Source organism: Gossypium hirsutum, chromosome A11 (assembly GCF_007990345.1).
Source record: "Gossypium hirsutum isolate 1008001.06 chromosome A11, Gossypium_hirsutum_v2.1, whole genome shotgun sequence".
Taxonomy (NCBI): Eukaryota; Viridiplantae; Streptophyta; class Magnoliopsida; order Malvales; family Malvaceae; genus Gossypium; species Gossypium hirsutum.
In genome coordinates this window covers 5,644,227-5,661,434 of record NC_053434.1, presented here as the reverse complement: position 1 = coordinate 5,661,434, position 17,208 = coordinate 5,644,227, and the positions used below count along the sequence as shown (strand labels likewise).

Genomic DNA, 17,208 nt, shown 5'->3' with positions numbered 1-17,208 from the left:
CGCATATACGCAAGGTGCTCGCTAAAGGCCCAAGGCGCTCATAGAAAGGAGATTACATATTTTGCAAGCGACCCAGAATGAAACACGTGTCCAGCAGACCTAAAGCCCACACGAAATGTCAGTTTTAGAAACGATGGAGTTAAAACAAAATAGTATAAGGTCAAGTTCCGAGCTGCAATAGTATAAATAGGCTCCTATTGATAAGATAAAAGACAAAAATTACTCAGCAAATTTTAAGAAATTATCCTAAATATCTTCTAAATATCAATATATATATTGACAGTGATAAAAGTTGGTGTATATAAATATTTTGATTTGTATTCATTTGATAATTTGAAATCAAAATCTTTTCAAGCAGAATTAACTATGTCGATCGAGGACTGATTTAAGAGGGATTACAAAGTGTGAGGCATTAATTGATTTTACTTGGCGAGGGTACATTGCGGTATAAAATTGTTCTAAAAATAGAGGGCTTTTTGTAGACCATAAAGGTGAAGACATTTCACCAAATGGGGCGGGCAACCGTCTAATTTCTCTCCTTTTCTCCCAGGTTCCTTTCTTCTCTGCAACAAGGAAATTCATAAAAGGAAAAACCCAAAGTCATTGCTTTGTACAGCTAAAAGAATTAGGAAATAGTTTTTTTGAAATGAAAAACCATAACCAATAGTGGAAATAATAAATACATAGTGTGCATGTATATCAGTCGGATATATGAATTGAAAAAAGTGTAGGGTTTTCAGGGTGCAAGAACAGCAAATTAAAGGCAAGAAAAAAAAAGAAGAAGAATGGCAATGGCGACGACTAGAGCAGAAGATTTGATAGTTTGCTATTCACCGAAAATGGTAACTGCAAAGGGCATATGGAAAGGTGACAACCCTTTGGATTATTCCATTCCTCTCTTCATCTTGCAGATGACAATCGTCGTTGCCACCACTCGCATCATGGTGTTCGTCCTCAAACCCCTGCGCCAACCTCGAGTCGTTTCCGAGATTCTCGTAGGTTACTTTAAGTTCCACCGCTCAAATTCATCCTAGATTTTGCGTTGGTTATGTTTAACTTTAACTTGATTTGAACAGGGCGGAGTAATATTAGGTCCATCGGTGCTAGGAAGGGTTCAAGGATTTGCCAGCACAATTTTTCCCTCAAGGAGTGTGATGGTGCTTGAAACAATGGCAAACGTTGGTCTGGTTTACTTCCTCTTCCTCGTTGGTGTTGAAATGGACCTAACGGTGCTTCGTAAGACAGGAAAAAGGGCATTGGCAGTTGCTATTGGCGGCATGATATTGCCCTTTGTAGTTGGCATCTGTTTCACTATTGTTCTCCATGACAGAAAACCAAAATCTTTAAACACAGCCACCTACATCCTCTTGCTTGGTGTCACACTCTCGGTCACCGCGTTTCCAGTGCTAGCTCGAATCCTCTTCGAACTGAAACTGATTAACTCAGAAATCGGCAAATTGGCAATGTCTTCGGCTCTTCTTAACGTCATGTGCGCTTGGATTCTTTTAGCATTTGCCATTGCAACTGCGGATAATGATGCAAAGTCCTTTGCTTTGCTTTGGGTGCTTCTTGCCAGTGTAGGTTTCGTTGTGGTTTGCATTGTTTTTGTTAGGCCAGCAATTACATGGATGGTTGGAACAACCTCAGAAGGGGAACTCTTGAGCGAATTTACTATATGCGTCATTCTAACGGGGGCTATGATCTCAGGTTTCATTACGGATGCCATTGGGACACATGCTGTTTTTGGAGCTTTTGTGTTTGGTCTCGTAATTCCCAATGGAGCCCTTGGAGTAGTTTTATTAGAAAAGGTTGAGGACTTTGTTTACGGACTTTTACTCCCTCTCTTCTTTGCTATCAGCGGGCTGAAGGCCAATTTTGCTTCTATCGATAGCGCTCGAACATTGGGCGTCTTAGCATTCATTACCTTCCTCTCTTGCGCCGGCAAGATAGCCGGAACTATGCTTATAACAATGTTTCTCCGGGTGCCATATAATGATGGATTTATACTTGGAGTACTCATGAATGCCAAAGGACTCGTTGAATTGATTGTTCTTAACATTGGCAAAGATCGGAAGGTAGTGTACTTGTATGTTTTCCCTTTCATTGATCACCAATGTCACACCGGCAAGCCACTCTCATAATTCCTTCAGCCACTTCATGCTCACAGTTCCATATTATCCTTTTTAGGAGTCCATTTGACAAATTATGAACATGACTATTTAAGGAAATGAGAGCTTTATCGGTTGATCCATCATAACAATTGAAAAAGAAACACTGATTTGCAGGTCTTCGATGATGAATCATTTTCAGTCATGGTGATTGTAGCGGTGGTTATGACTGCCATCATATCACCCATTGTGGCAACCATGTACAAGCCAACAAGGAGTTCCGTGTCATACGAACGTCGAACACTTCAACGAGCACTGCATGATGGAGAGCTGCGACTGCTTGTATGCATCCACACCCATCGCAATGTCCCCGCAATAATCAACCTACTTGAAGCCTCAAACCCCACCGCCAAATCTCCATTATGTATCTACGTGCTCCATCTCGTTGAACTCACTGGTCATGCATCAGGGATGCTCATCGTCCATAACGCCCGCAAGTCCAAATACGTTCCCACAGCGAAGAACCGAACTCAAGCTCAATCGGACAACATAATCAATGCTTTCGAAAGCTTTGAGCAACATTCGAGCTTTGTCTCCATTCACCCACGCACCGCCATTTCCCCTTACAACTCCATTCACGAAGATATATGTAGCGTGGCCGAGGACAAACGTGTAGCCCTCGTAATCATCCCTTTCCATAAACAACAAACGGTGGATGGAGGGATGGAAGGGACAAACCCAGCGTTCGGATCAGTTAACCAGAATTTACTAGCCAAGGCGCCTTGCTCGGTGGGCATTTTAGTCGACCGGGGCCTAAGTGGGTCAGCTCGGGTTGCTGCAAACGAAGTGTCTCGCCAAGTTTGTGTCCTGTTTTTCGGTGGTCCAGACGATAGAGAAGCTCTTGCTTATGGGTGGAGAATGTGTGAAAATCCAGGGATTTCTCTCACTGTGCTACGATTCGTTCCAGGTGCCAATGCAACACTCTCAACGATGCTGCCTACTGATGACCCAGACAACCCGAATGTGTTAACAGTGGAAGCAACCAACAGCTGGGAAAATGGGCTTGATGATGAATACATAAACGATTTCAGAAGCAAGAATGATGATGATGAATCTATCGTATACACTGAGAATGTGGTAAACAGTAGCGAGGAGACTGTTGCAGCGATTAGGAAATTAGACAACTACCATGATTTGCTCATTGTTGGGAGAGGACATGGCGTGATGTCGCCATTAACAACCGGCCCTACCGATTGGAGTGAGTGTCCGGAGCTCGGTGCGATCGGAGATATTCTAGCGGAGTCGGATTTTTCGTCCACCGTATCTGTGCTAGTGATTCAACAGTATATTGGGTCATCCCAACATGAATTGACTGGATCACCGCATAGCACATCTCAATCCGACGACGAGCTTATCCATCGCCGGACATGGTCACCAAAGAAAACTGATTATATTTGACTTTTAAATCTAGAATTCCAATCCATCCAAATTCCAGTTAGCCTTTTGTATGTCTAAGTAGAATCAGTGTTGGATTATAGCATTACTGAATTTTATTATTATTTTTTTTAAGGTGAACTTTTTATTCTTAATTGATTTGGAAGTAGAATTTCATTGGCAGCTTTATTTTGTGCCATTCCCCCCTTTTTTTTTAAAGCATTAAAATAATTTTGCAAGAATAAATCTTTTGGTCGAAAGCATCACATACTTTGCTAATAAAAAAAAAAAAAGAAGAAAGGCATCACATAATTTAGGCAGCTTTTCTAAATTATTCTGTTCCATTTTATGGGAGCAGTTCACAATAATTAAATCGAACTAGAAAATATCTTACTACAAATGTACCCCTAATACTTTAATCTTAACTTTTCTTTATTTATTTTCTATTATTTGATAGATTGATCCTAATACCTAAGTTTGTAGCACCATTGAATCTGCCATTTCCCTTGCAATATTTAGCATCAAACAATATTTCTATTTTTTTAATATTTAGTTCATTCTTCAGGATTCTACTTTGGGCATTTCAATGTATTATATTTTTTCCATGCGATCAATTTAGTAGTTTAATTAGTATATTTTTCCGTGTTTTTGGATACCCGATTATAACATTTTATTTGAATGCTTATTATTGTAAATTTGTTAATTGTGTTTCATCTAACTTTCAACCAAGTGAATACAAAAATATTTTAATTATACAGAAAAACATTTTCAAAGCCGATAAATTATTTATGAACCTTTTCCACCACATTATCTGTGGTTTCTTTTTAATTATTTAATGATATTTTGTAATTATTTTCATGTTATTGATACAAAATTTTGATAATTTTTACTCCAAACCTAAAATTTTAAATCCCGAACCTTGAATCTTAAATCCTAAATAGCCCCTGAACTTGAAACCCAAACCTTGTACCCCTTGGTTTAGGGTTCATAATTTGGGGATTAGGGTTCAATATTTAGTGTTCATATATGGTTCAAGATTCGATGTTTGGAATTTAAGGTTTAATGTTTAAGATTTATGATTTAGAGTTTGGATTTTAAGGTTTAGAGTTTAAGATTAAATATAAAAAATCTAAAAATTATGTATGAATGACATAAAAATTATTAAAATATCACTAAATAATTAAAAAAAAACCATGAATAATTAGTGAGTTACATTTCAAAACTACCCACTTAGCAATCAAACTCTTGATTAATTTACCCATTATATTCCACTTAACTTAGCATCATTAGAAAGTTATCGCACTATATTACTTTTCAAAATATAGAATTCATATATTAAATATTATTTTCATCTTATGAGTGTGGTAAATTACAATATAAGTAGAAATAATATAAAAATAGGGAAATTAGATGGTATATGTAGCGCGCATGCATGCCGATTATACGCTAGTGATGATAGTTCGAGGATATTATATGTATAATTTAATTAAAATAATATTTAATTATTTTGTAATTTTTATTGTGATATTTTAAATGAATATTGGTTTAAATTTTTAAAAAGAATTCAAAATGATTATTTATTAAACTACTTAAATTTTATTTTAAACATAATTCTTTGTATAATATTTTAAATACATTTTATATAGGATTTTAAATTTAAATTAGTTTAAAAAAGCTATTTTATTGAAAAAAATTATAAATATAAATAGTTTTAAATAATTTGAAAACATCATGTTAATAATTTTAAATTTCTATAAATTTTTACTAAAAAATTGTAGTATGTTTTTCGAAAAATATTAACTAATAATATTCCCAAAATATTGACAATGTTAAAATAACTGTTTTTTAACAGTTTTACCTTTTGAATTTATTAAATTGTTTATGGAAATATGTAAAAATTATCTACAAAATTATTTATTTAAATAACATGATAATTGTATAAAATAAATTTTTGATTTGCGATAACAAATCATCTTATATGAATAGTGGTACTTTGATTAATCATGCGACATCGGGATGGCATCAACAAAAACAAGCTAGGTAATTGGTCCTCTTTAAAATGATAAATTTAGTTTAACCTATAAAAAAATGTAAATATTTTAAGTTAATATGGTGGTAAGATTACTTTTCGACCCTTCAATATCGATACATTAATAGTTTAACTCCTTTAAATTTTATGAAATTTTATTTAATTTTGACTCTCGAAACTTTAAATGAATGTATTTAGATATGAAATTACCGAAATACATATATTCAAACCTTTATTTTATCTAAACATGGCATGTGCTATGTTATATTGTTATATTCTAAATTTGAGTTAAGCATGTCTTCTAATGGTTAAATGGGAAAAGGAAAATTTTGATTTTGAAAACATCAAATATGAATTTCACTAAAAACAAGGTTATAATTTTTTTATTAAAATATTTAACGATTTATCAATATTTCTAACACGAGTTAATGGTAGAAGTCTTGGGTTTTTTCTTTTCGAAAAATCTCCGATTTTCCATAAAAAGGATAAAAGAGTTGTCATTTGAGTGAAACTTTTTGCTCCTATTTATAACCATATATCCTGGGAGTTAAGCAATACCATTCTTTAAGTCTTTTGTTTTTGGATTTAGTCCAAAAGTCAGTCTGTCTTTCCTTGTTTTAGTCCATTTCTTTGTTCATTTTGTTTGTTCTGCATGGCTCTCGGTGATGACAATAACAAAACCATGAATTATGTGATTACGGGTGACTTAGGTTTTTTCGGATGGGTGGTGAGATTTTATTTGATGAGGTTAAAAATAATAATTATTTGGATTGAACCATCATTGCATGGCACTCTTGAAGCAACTCCTAATTGAATATGGTATATTTAACTGATAATTTTTTAATATTTTGATTATTTTTCTTTTGAGTTTTTTTGTTCTTCTGCTTTTGTGGGTCTTGTTTGGGTTTTGTTGAAACATGAAACTTGCTTCCCTTGTTTATTTGTTTCCGGTATATTTGTTTACCGTATATTTGGTTGTTGGTTCCAAGAGTATGTGAATAATTTGATTATTGATTTTCTTCAATTATGATTTTAATTGAAGGGGGAACTTGCTTAGTTGATTTGGTTTGAGAATGGGTTGATAATGGCTTTGCTAAAGGTTGGAGCTTGAGTTGAGTTGTTAGTATCGTTTGGATTATCGAGTTAAGGAGTAATGGTGCAAAGATTGAGTGTTTAAAGTTTAAATTTGTAAATTTATTAATAGTTCAATGATTAATTTGTAACTTTTTAAAATTGAGTGACTAAAATATAAAGTTACTATTAATTAAGTGAGCTTGGTGTAATTTACCCGATTATAAAAATAGAAAAAATCCTAAAAAGCAAAAATTAAATCCAATTCGAAGGGATTTTGACGTCCGGAAGAACACACATATAACCTCAATACTCTTCTTTCTAAATAAACGAAACAAAACAGTGAAACGAAAAGGCATAGAAAGAGCAGAGACTCGATAAAATACCCAACAAAGGAAAACATAAAATACTATTGGAAATTAAATAAAAGATTTTACTGAAATACGATGACGATAATATTTTTAATATCGCATTTTACTTCCGAATACAATGGGAAAGAAGGGAAAGAACTTTTAAGAACAAAATATTTTTTTCCCCCAGATATTATATTCGGCTTTGTTTGAAGTTGTGTTTGGTTTCTTTTTGGGTTTTTTCCTTTTTGTGGATAGGCAATGATAAAAAATTTCTTTTACCTCTCAACAACAGTGCCACTTCACATTGTAAGTTCTCTCTCCCTTTTCTTTTTGCCAGTGGATTTTCTTTGTTTTGAGTGAAGAACAAAGAGTACTTCACTTTTCTTCTATCTTTCTCTTCTCAGTCTTTGGGTTTTCAATTTGTTTGTGAATTTTGTGTGTGTGTGTGCGTGTCCGCGTGTTTTTCTTAATATGTGGGTTTTCATTGTTATCCAGCTTCATTTTATATACTTCTACTTTTTTCTTTTTCTTTTTTTTTTTGTGGGTGTCGGTGTTGCTATCTTCTTTTTTATTATTATTTCAGAATGAGAAAAAAGGGTTCAAATTTAAGAGAGATTTATATTGTAATTTTAGCCTTCAATCCATGTATTTTCTTTCTTTTTCCTTTATTTTGTTTGCAACCATATTTAGATTACAAAAGGCTTCATATATTTTGGTTTTGAATTTGGGTTTGCTTTTATTTCATATTTTCACTTAGTATATGTTACTTTCATTCTCTTTTTATAGAATTACGTTAGCTTAAACCATAAATTTGTGCGAAACTGAGTCGACTCATTTGATGGTGGGTTTTGGCTTTGGTTTTGTGATTTTGTGTTCTATGGTTTCATTGTTCTAATCTAATTAGAATTTTTACTAAATGGTTTCAGCTTCTCAGTGAAGTTCTTATTTGTGAACTGGTTCTAAATTTTTTTTAATAGAGGTCTATCTTCTTGCCGGAAATTAATGCTTTATTTTCTATGTTTCAGGTTTTAGTAGTCACAAATGGAAGCTGTTGTGACTTCTTTTCTGAGATGTTGACAAGCTGGAGTATCTAGTTCTAAGTATGGCCTGATTTTGCTTCTTGGTTGAATATAATTATGGCCTTTCTTTGTCGAGGTGCCCAGGGAAGCTCAACTGGATGGTGAATTCGAGATGTAGTAGTTCTTTTTGGTGAATTTTTTGAGCAGTTGCAGTAATTCTTGGGAAATGGTACCTTCTAGGCCTGGAAATTCAATTGGTGGCGCTCAATCTGGTTCTCCTGCACTAATGCGATCGAATTCTGCTATTTTGGGATCTCAAGGTGGTTCAATGCCTCAACAAGCTACATTTTCATCACTTGTCTCACCAAGAGTGCAGTATAACATGAATTTGCTAGGTAGCACAGCAAACGTTTCATCACTTCACAATCAGACTTTCGGAAATGGGGGTTCTAACTCTGATCTCTCTGGTGCTAGTTGTTTGCAACAGAGAGGTTTTGATGCCACTGCTGAGTCTGATCCTCTCACCGCTGTAGCAAATGAGATTGGTTTTAATGCACCTCCTTCATCGTTCACACCATCAACCATTGCAAATTTTGGGTCATCAGGCCAAATTCCAAATCAGCAAATTACAAACTATGCTGGAAACCCTGAAATGTTAGATCAACAGCAATCTCAAGTTAGACAATTTGAGCCGCAAAAGTTTCATGAGGGTCAGCAGTCAATGCAGCAGTTCCCTCTTTCACAGAGTCAATCACTTCAGCAATTTCAATCAACCCGAGGAGAGTTAGGGGCCAAAAGTGCAGTCAAGTTGGAACCTCAGACTATAAATGATCAGGTTGGTCCCCAGCAACAGTTGCAGTCATTCCGGAATGTTGGACCAGTGAAGCTAGAGCCTCAACAGAACCAAGGTGGAAGAGGCATAGGACCTGTAAAGTTGGAACGTCAACAGTCTGACCAGGCAATGCTTTTGCAGCAGCAGCAACAACAACAACAGCAGCAGCAGCAGCAGCAGTTCCTCCAATTGTCCAGGCAGTCTTCTCAAGCTGCTCTTGCACAGATGAATCTTTTGCAACAACAGCGTATGTTGCAGATGCAATATCACCACCAATTGTTGAAGTCACTTCCTCAACAAAGGCCTCAACTACAGCCACAGTTTCTGCAGCAGAATTTGCCTATAAGATCTGCTGTTAGACCAGCTTATGAACCTGGCACTTGTGCTCGGCGTTTGACTCAATACATGTATCAGCAACAGTGTAGGCCTAATGTAAGATAATTTCACTTGTGGGATTAATTGTTCTTCTGGTGGTTTTGCTGTTTTCCTTGGTAGTAACACATGTTGTTGATGTAGGATAACAATATTGAATTCTGGCGAAAATTTGTTGCCGAATATTTTGCTCCTAATTCAAAGAAAAGGTGGTGTGTTTCGTTATATGGAAATAGTCGGCAGACTAATGGTGTTTTTCCTCAGGTATGTTGTTTAAAAAAATTGACTTGCACTTTAGTGTCCCTAGTGAGAGGAAAGAGAGAGGGGCAGTGGTTGGCATGGAACACCCTTGGCACACTCCCTTCTGGGAATTCTAGCTTTGCTAAATGATGTCTTTGAGGAACACTGTTTGTTGTTTGAGGTGCAAAATGTCAATAGCTTATGCTATTCTAGAGAGCAGTGAGACTCAGAAAAAAGAAGAAGAAAACTATTAGATAAGGTGCTGCACCTTCCATTATAGCCCTGACCTTACTCAAGGATAAGTACGAAGAATTTGGTTCTCCTTGTGAGATATGTAGGTCTAGTGCTAAAATTTATATGATTTTTGAACGACTTTGTATGATCCCAAGCTGACAGTTTTAGAAGGTTGGGTTGGGATGTGATGATAATTTTCTTATGGATGTTAAGATTTGAATTTATATGCTTGGAGAAAGCTTAATTTTATTGTTAGAAAATTTAGTAGTATCTTGCAGACTGACAGAGGAGTTTGCTAGGATCTTGTTTGCCAATTTTTTTTTTATCTCATTGGATTTTTGGCCAAATAAAATGATACTTTCTAGTTCCTACATTCTAGAATGCTCTGCGAAGTCTAAGCTTTGATGTTTTGCCACTGTGAGGAAATATTAGAAATTTAATTGCAGATTTTGCAGGATATATGGCACTGTGAAATATGCAACCGCAAACCAGGTCGTGGTTTTGGTATGTTATGTCTTTTACCTCTTCAACTTGATATTTTATGGTAATCTAATCATTCCTGCTTTAGTAGCTGATTGTATTTTATCACGTTAAATATGGAGCTATGTACATCTTGCCATTAAGTGAAGAAAGTATTCTATATTTTATGTAAATGGTCCTTGCTTCCTAATTAATGTTTTATCTAGTTCTGCATCTATGGATTGTAGGAAAATCTTGGAAATTATTATGATTCAATGTCTGTTTGTTTTCTGTCCTTTGGCAAACAATTAGTGGCAAAGCTCACATCTCCTGCTTATACATAAAGAATTTGCATCTGAATGCAATCCTTTGACATATACTTCTGATACCTGCTTTATTCAATATCCGGGCCTGCTTTGCATGAAAGAAGACACTCTACAAAATGAAATGGTGCATGCTACCTTCCTAGTGATTGTCTCTTTGGATATGCATCATATCTAGGTGCATGGGCTTCATTTAGAGCACGGATTCAGGATAAGTTGCATCTTCAATCTCTGCTCTTTGTCTGAGTCTAAATGCATCAGAGACACTAGGCTTCCCTATCAGGTCACTCTCAGGTGGATTAATAGATTTCTTTTACTTCGATTGCACTTGAACTGCCATGAAACGTTCTTATACTATGAATCAGTTGTAGGTAATGCAATGTTGCTTTGCTTCTTTAACTTTTCTATCCCCCTTATGTAAAAGTTTTACGAATATAAAAGGAAGGAGTAGACCGGTAGTACTATTCAAAGTAAAATGATCAGTGATTGTAAGGTAGAAGTCTATTTTCTTTGACTCCTTGAAGTTGCTTCCAACAGGAAACTGAATGTTATAAAGCTTGTAGAATATGTTATTTTCATCCATGGTGCAAAAGTTTATCTCTTTTTAATGAGGAGTTTGGCTTTCAATGAAATAAGTGGTTCATACTGAAGCATTCAAATATCTATCTTTAATTTCTAAGCAGCTGAAATCTAAGTAGAATTTCATTTGTCTTCTTTGATGAAGAATACAACTTGTGACTATGTGGGGAAAAGGTTTTAATATAACATGTCCCAGGTTGCACAAATTTACACATGAAGAGAGAGTAAATGTCAAATTCTTGCTTTTCTAACACACTCTCTATTTGCGCTTTCAGAGACAACTGTTGAGGTTCTGCCCAGATTATTTAAAATCAAATATGATAGTGGCACTTTGGAGGAGCTTCTTTATGTTGATATGCCGCGTGAATATCTTAATGGAAATGGTCAAATTGTCCTCGATTATGCAAAAGCAATACAGGAGAGTGTTTTCGAGCATCTTCGTGTAGTTCGGGATGGTCAACTTCGTATTGTTTTCTCTCCAGATCTAAAGGTTTGGAGATGTTAAATTCCATGTGCTAAAGTAAGTATAACTGCAGGAACATCTGTTTGGTTGACATTTTGTTTTTTCTTATCTTGTTTATACATTCTAGATTTGCTCTTGGGAGTTTTGTGCACGGCGTCATGAGGAGCTTATCCCTCGGAGATTGATAATACCTCAGGTATACAAAAGGATGCTTTATATGTCAGATGTAGATTTATGTGCTTAAGTAGTAGTCTTGCAGCATCCTTTCATGGAGTATTTATGAATGTAAGTTAACTTGACTTTATTTCTCCTTACTATCGTGCTGGCACATTAAAAACCATAATTTATTGCTGAACAAGTTCCTCTCGTCTCCACTCTAAAAGAACATAGATTTTAGAAACAGGGATACAAGTAGTAGAAGGTGAAGGAAGATGTTTAAGAATCCCCCTTCCTCTCTCCTTTCTCCATTCCGGATCCTGAAAAGGAAAACTCTCTGTTTCCTTCTTTAGGGCGGAGTATATGTTTGGAGAGAACTTGAGCGAACTTGAGCATGTCATTTAAATTTTCCCCTCTGGTCTTTCTGTGATTTCTTTGCCTTATACTCTGAAGAGCATTCTTTTATAGATTCAATGAAGCCTTTACCTGATATGTGTTGGAGTAAAGCTGCATTTTCCTAGACTAGTATAGCTAACTAAAATAAATTCCAGGTAAGTCAACTTGGAGCTGCTGCACAGAAGTACCAAGCATCTGCACAGAATTCATCATCCAACTTATCTGCACCGGACTTACAGACTAACTGTAACATGTGAGTTTTATACTCTTATTAGAGCAGTCTCGGTAATATGTTAATTATTTATTTGCAACTGTTATGAGGCATGCCTGAGGAATGGGGGCTGTGCCTATTCATGCTTCCTAGACTGGTTCTGAATTGAAAATCAGGAATTCTTTATTGCAAATCTTTTTGGTAGTACTAAGTATTGAGGGTATAAGGTGTTATCTGTGAAATGTAGAAATACTATACAGATGCCTGCCAGTTTGAAGTGAAGTATGATGCATTGGCAAGGCCATATAATGCTCTATGTTATTGGTTTCTGTAGGGTAGTTAGAGGATAACACATCCATAAGATCAGTCTAGCTGGAATGGAGAAATAGAAATTTCATTTAAGAAAAGCTAAATATCCACAAGAATGGGTGGGTAGTGTGAAATAAAGTGAATTAAAAGAAGATAACATAAATGCTTTACTCGTGCAACAAAGACCTGGATGTTCTCATGCTCCCATAGGCGATTTGGTTCAATTAGGACGGATTAAAGGTATGTAAAGGATGATGTTGGGGAATTGATGAGAAAGGACAGGAGTCACATCTTTGGATCTTTCAGGGGTATAACCTTAGATCAAGTAGGCTAAAGAAAATAAGTAAACTTTTTGGAACTTTTTAAAAGACTTGGTAGGGTTGAATGTAGGTGATGGCTCGAACATGTTTGGAATTATTCCTCTGTTGTGTTACTGAATGGCATGTAAAGTGGTGTACTGAAGCATCCAACTGATGTTGATGTAGAAGTGGTGTTCTTGCTAAAAGACCATTTCATCTTTACCTCATTCACATATTTCATGCATGACCTTTTGTACATATGCATACTATTTGGTTTCACCTTAGTTTGTTTGCCAGTAACACGTGATTCTTGCAGGTTTGTTGCATCTGCTCGTCAATTGGCAAAAGCCTTGGATGTCCCTTTAGTTAATGATTTAGGGTACACAAAGAGATATGTACGGTGCCTTCAGGTACTAGAGACTTAAATATTATTTCCAATCATTATGAATTAAATAAAATTTAGTTCAAACTACATGCTACTCTAATGATTTTAGTTCAAATATAGGACAAGTTTTGCCATATAATTTATTTACCTTTTCTTGTGGCAAAGCCTGTCACATGGTATTGTATGACATTAACACGTGAAAGATCAAAATGCACAAAGTATCGTATTATTGTTCTTTCTTTTATCTATTTTTTTAAATAAAATTCTTTTATGTCTAGAAATATTGTGGTCTTTTGTCTTCTCTTTTTGTTGTATTATTGCTATCTTTATCTTATGTACGTTTTCTTTTTGTTATTTAATCCAAAGCCGGTAGTTAAACAAGATCTAATAATTGAATGAGTAAATGTGACAACTGAATCAAGCTTTGATACCTCTTTCTGTCCTGTTTTAGAGACAGGTAACTAGTTTTTAAAAGATAGAGAGACTTAGTGGTTTGAGATTCACGGGGTTGGTGATTTTACTTGATTGTACGGAATTCTATAACATGGAACTAGAGGGGACTGAACATTTAACGTAGTAGAATGGCCCTTTGTGGTCACTTGGCTTGAATTCTAGGATTCCCTTTTGGAAAATAAATGGCATAAAAAAAGTTCATAAGTTCTAAAAACGCCTGTGGTAGTACTGGTAATCAGTACCCTTAGTTGTACATAGAAGCAGAGTGGTCTGTATGAGTAATTTTGCTGGAATCCACAAGTTTGAGAGTACAACAATGTGTTTTTCATTTATTTATGTGCAGGGAATGATCTGAACAAAGTGTGGAGTATAGGGATGGAATCAATAATGGGACTAAGTGCATGCTTAAACCTTAATCATTACATATATATGTGTATATTGTTGGTGATGTTTATTAGTCATTTCTTGTCATTTATAGGAACATAATTGAAAAACAAATTACTAAAAAAAATGAGTCTTACCATAATGGGGTTTAAATTGGATGGGATTTATAGGCCTTTCAATCAATGGAAATGATTAGCTGCAAAAATCTTTATATATATACATGCTATGTTGCAATGATCATTTATCATTAGATACTAGTTTATCATCTTTAAAACCCCCTCCAAAAAACAAATTCTTACATGGGTGGTTGTCCATAAGGCCGTTACTGTTCTATGAGATTTTAGACAAGATTATTATTCTTTCTTGTTATCCTACTTTAATCCTAGTCCACAAATTTACCTTCTGTGGCTGGTGTTTTCTCGGTTCTCATGTCATCTTACATGAAGCACAAATAGTTGATGGCTGGATAGCTGATTTGCAGCTTGGCTTAAGAGGAACTTTATGTTATACATACATTATCTGACTGGTATTCTCGAATTGCAGATATCAGAGGTCGTTAATAGCATGAAGGATTTGATTGATTATAGCCGTGAGACAAGGATGGGGCCAATAGGTATAGTTCATAAATTTTGATATTTCAACATTTATGATCATTATTAATGTTCACTGCTTATTAAGAAAAGCATTCTCTTTGATCAATTGGTGGTGTGCTGATGCTATCCATCTTCCTGGCCTATATGAGCCCTAATAATTAGGTAGTGCAGCAAGAGACCTGGGAAGACATTATCTCTGGTTGTAATCCCCCTGCAAAAATCCAAAAGACCCTCAGTAAATGGAGGCACGAAATGATCCCCACCTGGGTCCAACACTTATCTTTGACACATGGATATGAAGATATGACCTCTAAGGATCCTCCAAATTCATGGAGAAACTTAGAAAAATCTAACCATACTGTTCAAGTAACATAGCTTTATAGTGTTCAAGAAGGTTGCCTTTAACTTATAATATGTTAAGGAATCAAATTTATCCTGGAAAGCTTGAAATGTCCCAAGTAGCATTATCATTGATCTTGTCTCTTTTCTCTTTTTGCCTCGAGACATTGGTAATTTTTCTTTATTCATTTTCAGAAAGTCTGGCCAAGTTCCCAACAAGGAGTTCCCCATCATCTGCACAGCATAGTTCAGCTCCGCAAACTGAGGAGCAACAGCATGTTACTAGAGAAAATGCAAATAATGATCCTCATTCAATACAATCAACTGTTCTGCAGCCTTATACAAGCAATGCTGTTGCCAGTGTGAACAACTCCCAGTGTGCAAAATCCACTTCATCTGCTTCCACCATTGTGGGGCTTCTTCGACAGAATTCCATGAATTCGAGGATTGAAAACCAGATGAACAATCCGAACAGTCCCTATGCCGGAACCCCGGTTCCAATCCCATCAGCAGGGTCCTCTACTTCTTTGCCACTAACTCAGCCCAATCCTTCTTCACCATTCTCTTCTCCAATGCCATCCTCGTCTAGTCTCCCTCCCCAAAGTTCTCATAATGCCTTGGGTACTTCAACTACAGCAAAGAGTGTCAATTCAGCGAATCCATCTGCACAGATTCCACCACAGCAGTCATCTCAGACAAGTGAGGTTGACCCAAATGAATCTCAGAGCTCTGTCGAGAAAATCATTCAAGAAATGATGATTTCATCACAGTTCAGTGAGACTGGTAGCATGGTCAGTGTTGGCTTTATGGAGAATGACTTGAATAACAACAATGGGCTTCCACAGGTGAGCGGCAGCTGCTTGATGGGGAATGGGTTTGTTAACAACAATTCAGGCATCGGAAGTGGAGGAGGATTTGGGAATATGAATGGAGGGGTGGGTCTTTCTCCCAATCCAACTGCTATGAGATCTACCATGGGGAACAACTCTATGAATTACACTGGAAGGGTGAGCATGCCATTGATGCCTCAAGATGCTATGAACCATCAGCAGCAAGAATTAGCTAACAGATTACTGAATGGGCTTGGAGCCGTAAATGGGTTTAGTAACCTTCAATTTGATTGGAAATCCCCCTAAATTAGCCTTGCTGACTATTTTTTTATGCATTTGCGGAGGTGTGTGGTGTTAATACAGAGTGCTTGTGCCATGCATCCTGGTTTTGCCTTTTGAGTTTGGAGTGGTGATGCATAGTTAAGAGGATTTCTTCAACCTGATACCTGTTAATAGAGAGAAGGGCAACATGTAACTCAGCCTTGGCGGTTGAATAGTTAATTGTTTACATTGCTTTTCTTTCCCCTCTCCACTATCTACAGTGTGCTGTGTCATGGCCAGCGTGTGAGACCCAAGAGTGGCAGCGGTACACACGAGAGTATTGGTGGCCATGCATGCGAGGAAGGTCTGCACGAGTGTCCTAATATGATTTGGAGGTGTTCCCAGTGCATTCAAATGGAACTGGGCTTGAAGCTTTCTGAGTATAGCTTCCAATCATTGTTCTCGTTCTGATAGAAATTTTGTAGTGCATGAATGAATGAATATAAATATTTTATTTTGTTAGTAATGAACGTGCTTGAGGAGAATGGCATATGTCAAATTTCAATCCTTCTGACATGAGGCATGTTCACAAGCTCAGCTTGAGGTTTCAAAATTAAGATATTTCAAGAGCTTTTAGGCAGTCTTTAGCTAGTTTTAAAGTTGGATCTTAGTTTTTTCGAGGATGCTTTAAGAAGTCCGTATATTACTCGAATTATTGCACTAAACATCTTCCTGCGTGAAAAAGAAACTACATACGAGGCTGCTTAAACTTCCTTAAAAATAATAATTTAAGTATAGCTCTTGGGCTTTGCTGACTTTTTATAAAAGTTATTTAAAAAGAATAATAATTTAATTAATTTTTTGAATTATTAATCAACCCTTTTATAATTATAATAAAATGTAATTTTCTAGATGTATTTGGTTGATAGAGTGTAATTAATTATATTGTAATGCATCAGATTGTATATATTACATGATTTAAATTTCTTTTAAAATATTAATTACTATAAAAAATTATCAATAATATTTCAAAAAAAATATCTGAAAAAGTAAAAAAAATAATAATATCAAATTAT

At 35.7% G+C, this 17,208-nt stretch overlaps 2 protein-coding genes across 11 annotated transcripts; both read left to right on the top strand.

Moving 5' to 3' along the window:
* The first annotated feature begins 672 nt into the window (after nucleotides 1-672).
* LOC107923399 (cation/H(+) antiporter 15) lies at nucleotides 673-3,701 on the top strand. The gene is made up of 3 exons (XM_016853607.2): nucleotides 673-995; nucleotides 1,077-2,075; nucleotides 2,286-3,701. Exons 1-3 carry the CDS (start codon nucleotides 786-788, stop codon nucleotides 3,564-3,566), a joined length of 2,490 nt encoding a protein of 829 aa, XP_016709096.2. The 5' UTR covers nucleotides 673-785; the 3' UTR covers nucleotides 3,567-3,701.
* Nucleotides 3,702-6,971: 3,270 nt separating this feature from the next.
* Nucleotides 6,972-16,658, top strand: LOC107923985 (transcriptional corepressor SEUSS). Of its 10 annotated transcripts, none has more exons than XM_016854221.2 (10): nucleotides 6,972-7,301; nucleotides 8,021-9,278; nucleotides 9,363-9,482; nucleotides 10,148-10,196; nucleotides 11,329-11,543; nucleotides 11,644-11,712; nucleotides 12,224-12,321; nucleotides 13,204-13,297; nucleotides 14,653-14,722; nucleotides 15,237-16,658. In XM_016854221.2, the coding sequence occupies exons 2-10, from the start codon at nucleotides 8,241-8,243 to the stop codon at nucleotides 16,175-16,177; spliced, it is 2,694 nt and encodes an 897-aa protein (XP_016709710.1). In that variant the 5' UTR covers nucleotides 6,972-7,301; nucleotides 8,021-8,240; the 3' UTR covers nucleotides 16,178-16,658. The 10 variants fall into 10 exon arrangements, with proteins under 10 accessions (XP_016709710.1, XP_016709707.1, XP_040936693.1 ...); XM_016854218.2 differs by having other exon boundaries at nucleotides 10,139-10,196; XM_041080759.1 differs by lacking the exon at nucleotides 6,972-7,301 and adding an exon at nucleotides 7,309-7,365.
* Nucleotides 16,659-17,208: the final 550 nt, after the last annotated feature.

Excerpts from the sequence above, each read along its gene's own strand:
- LOC107923399 (XM_016853607.2), top strand. The coding sequence starts at position 786 with ATGGCAATGGCGACGACTAGAGCAGAAGATTTGATAGTTTGCTATTCA. Across the intron at positions 996-1,076 it reads GAGTCGTTTCCGAGATTCTC|GGCGGAGTAATATTAGGTCC; the intron begins GTAGGTTACTTT and ends TGATTTGAACAG. Across the intron at positions 2,076-2,285 it reads ACATTGGCAAAGATCGGAAG|GTCTTCGATGATGAATCATT; the intron begins GTAGTGTACTTG and ends ACTGATTTGCAG.
- LOC107923985 (XM_016854218.2), top strand. The coding sequence starts at position 8,241 with ATGGTACCTTCTAGGCCTGGAAATTCAATTGGTGGCGCTCAATCTGGT. Across the intron at positions 12,322-13,203 it reads TTACAGACTAACTGTAACAT|GTTTGTTGCATCTGCTCGTC; the intron begins GTGAGTTTTATA and ends TGATTCTTGCAG. Across the intron at positions 13,298-14,652 it reads GATATGTACGGTGCCTTCAG|ATATCAGAGGTCGTTAATAG; the intron begins GTACTAGAGACT and ends CTCGAATTGCAG.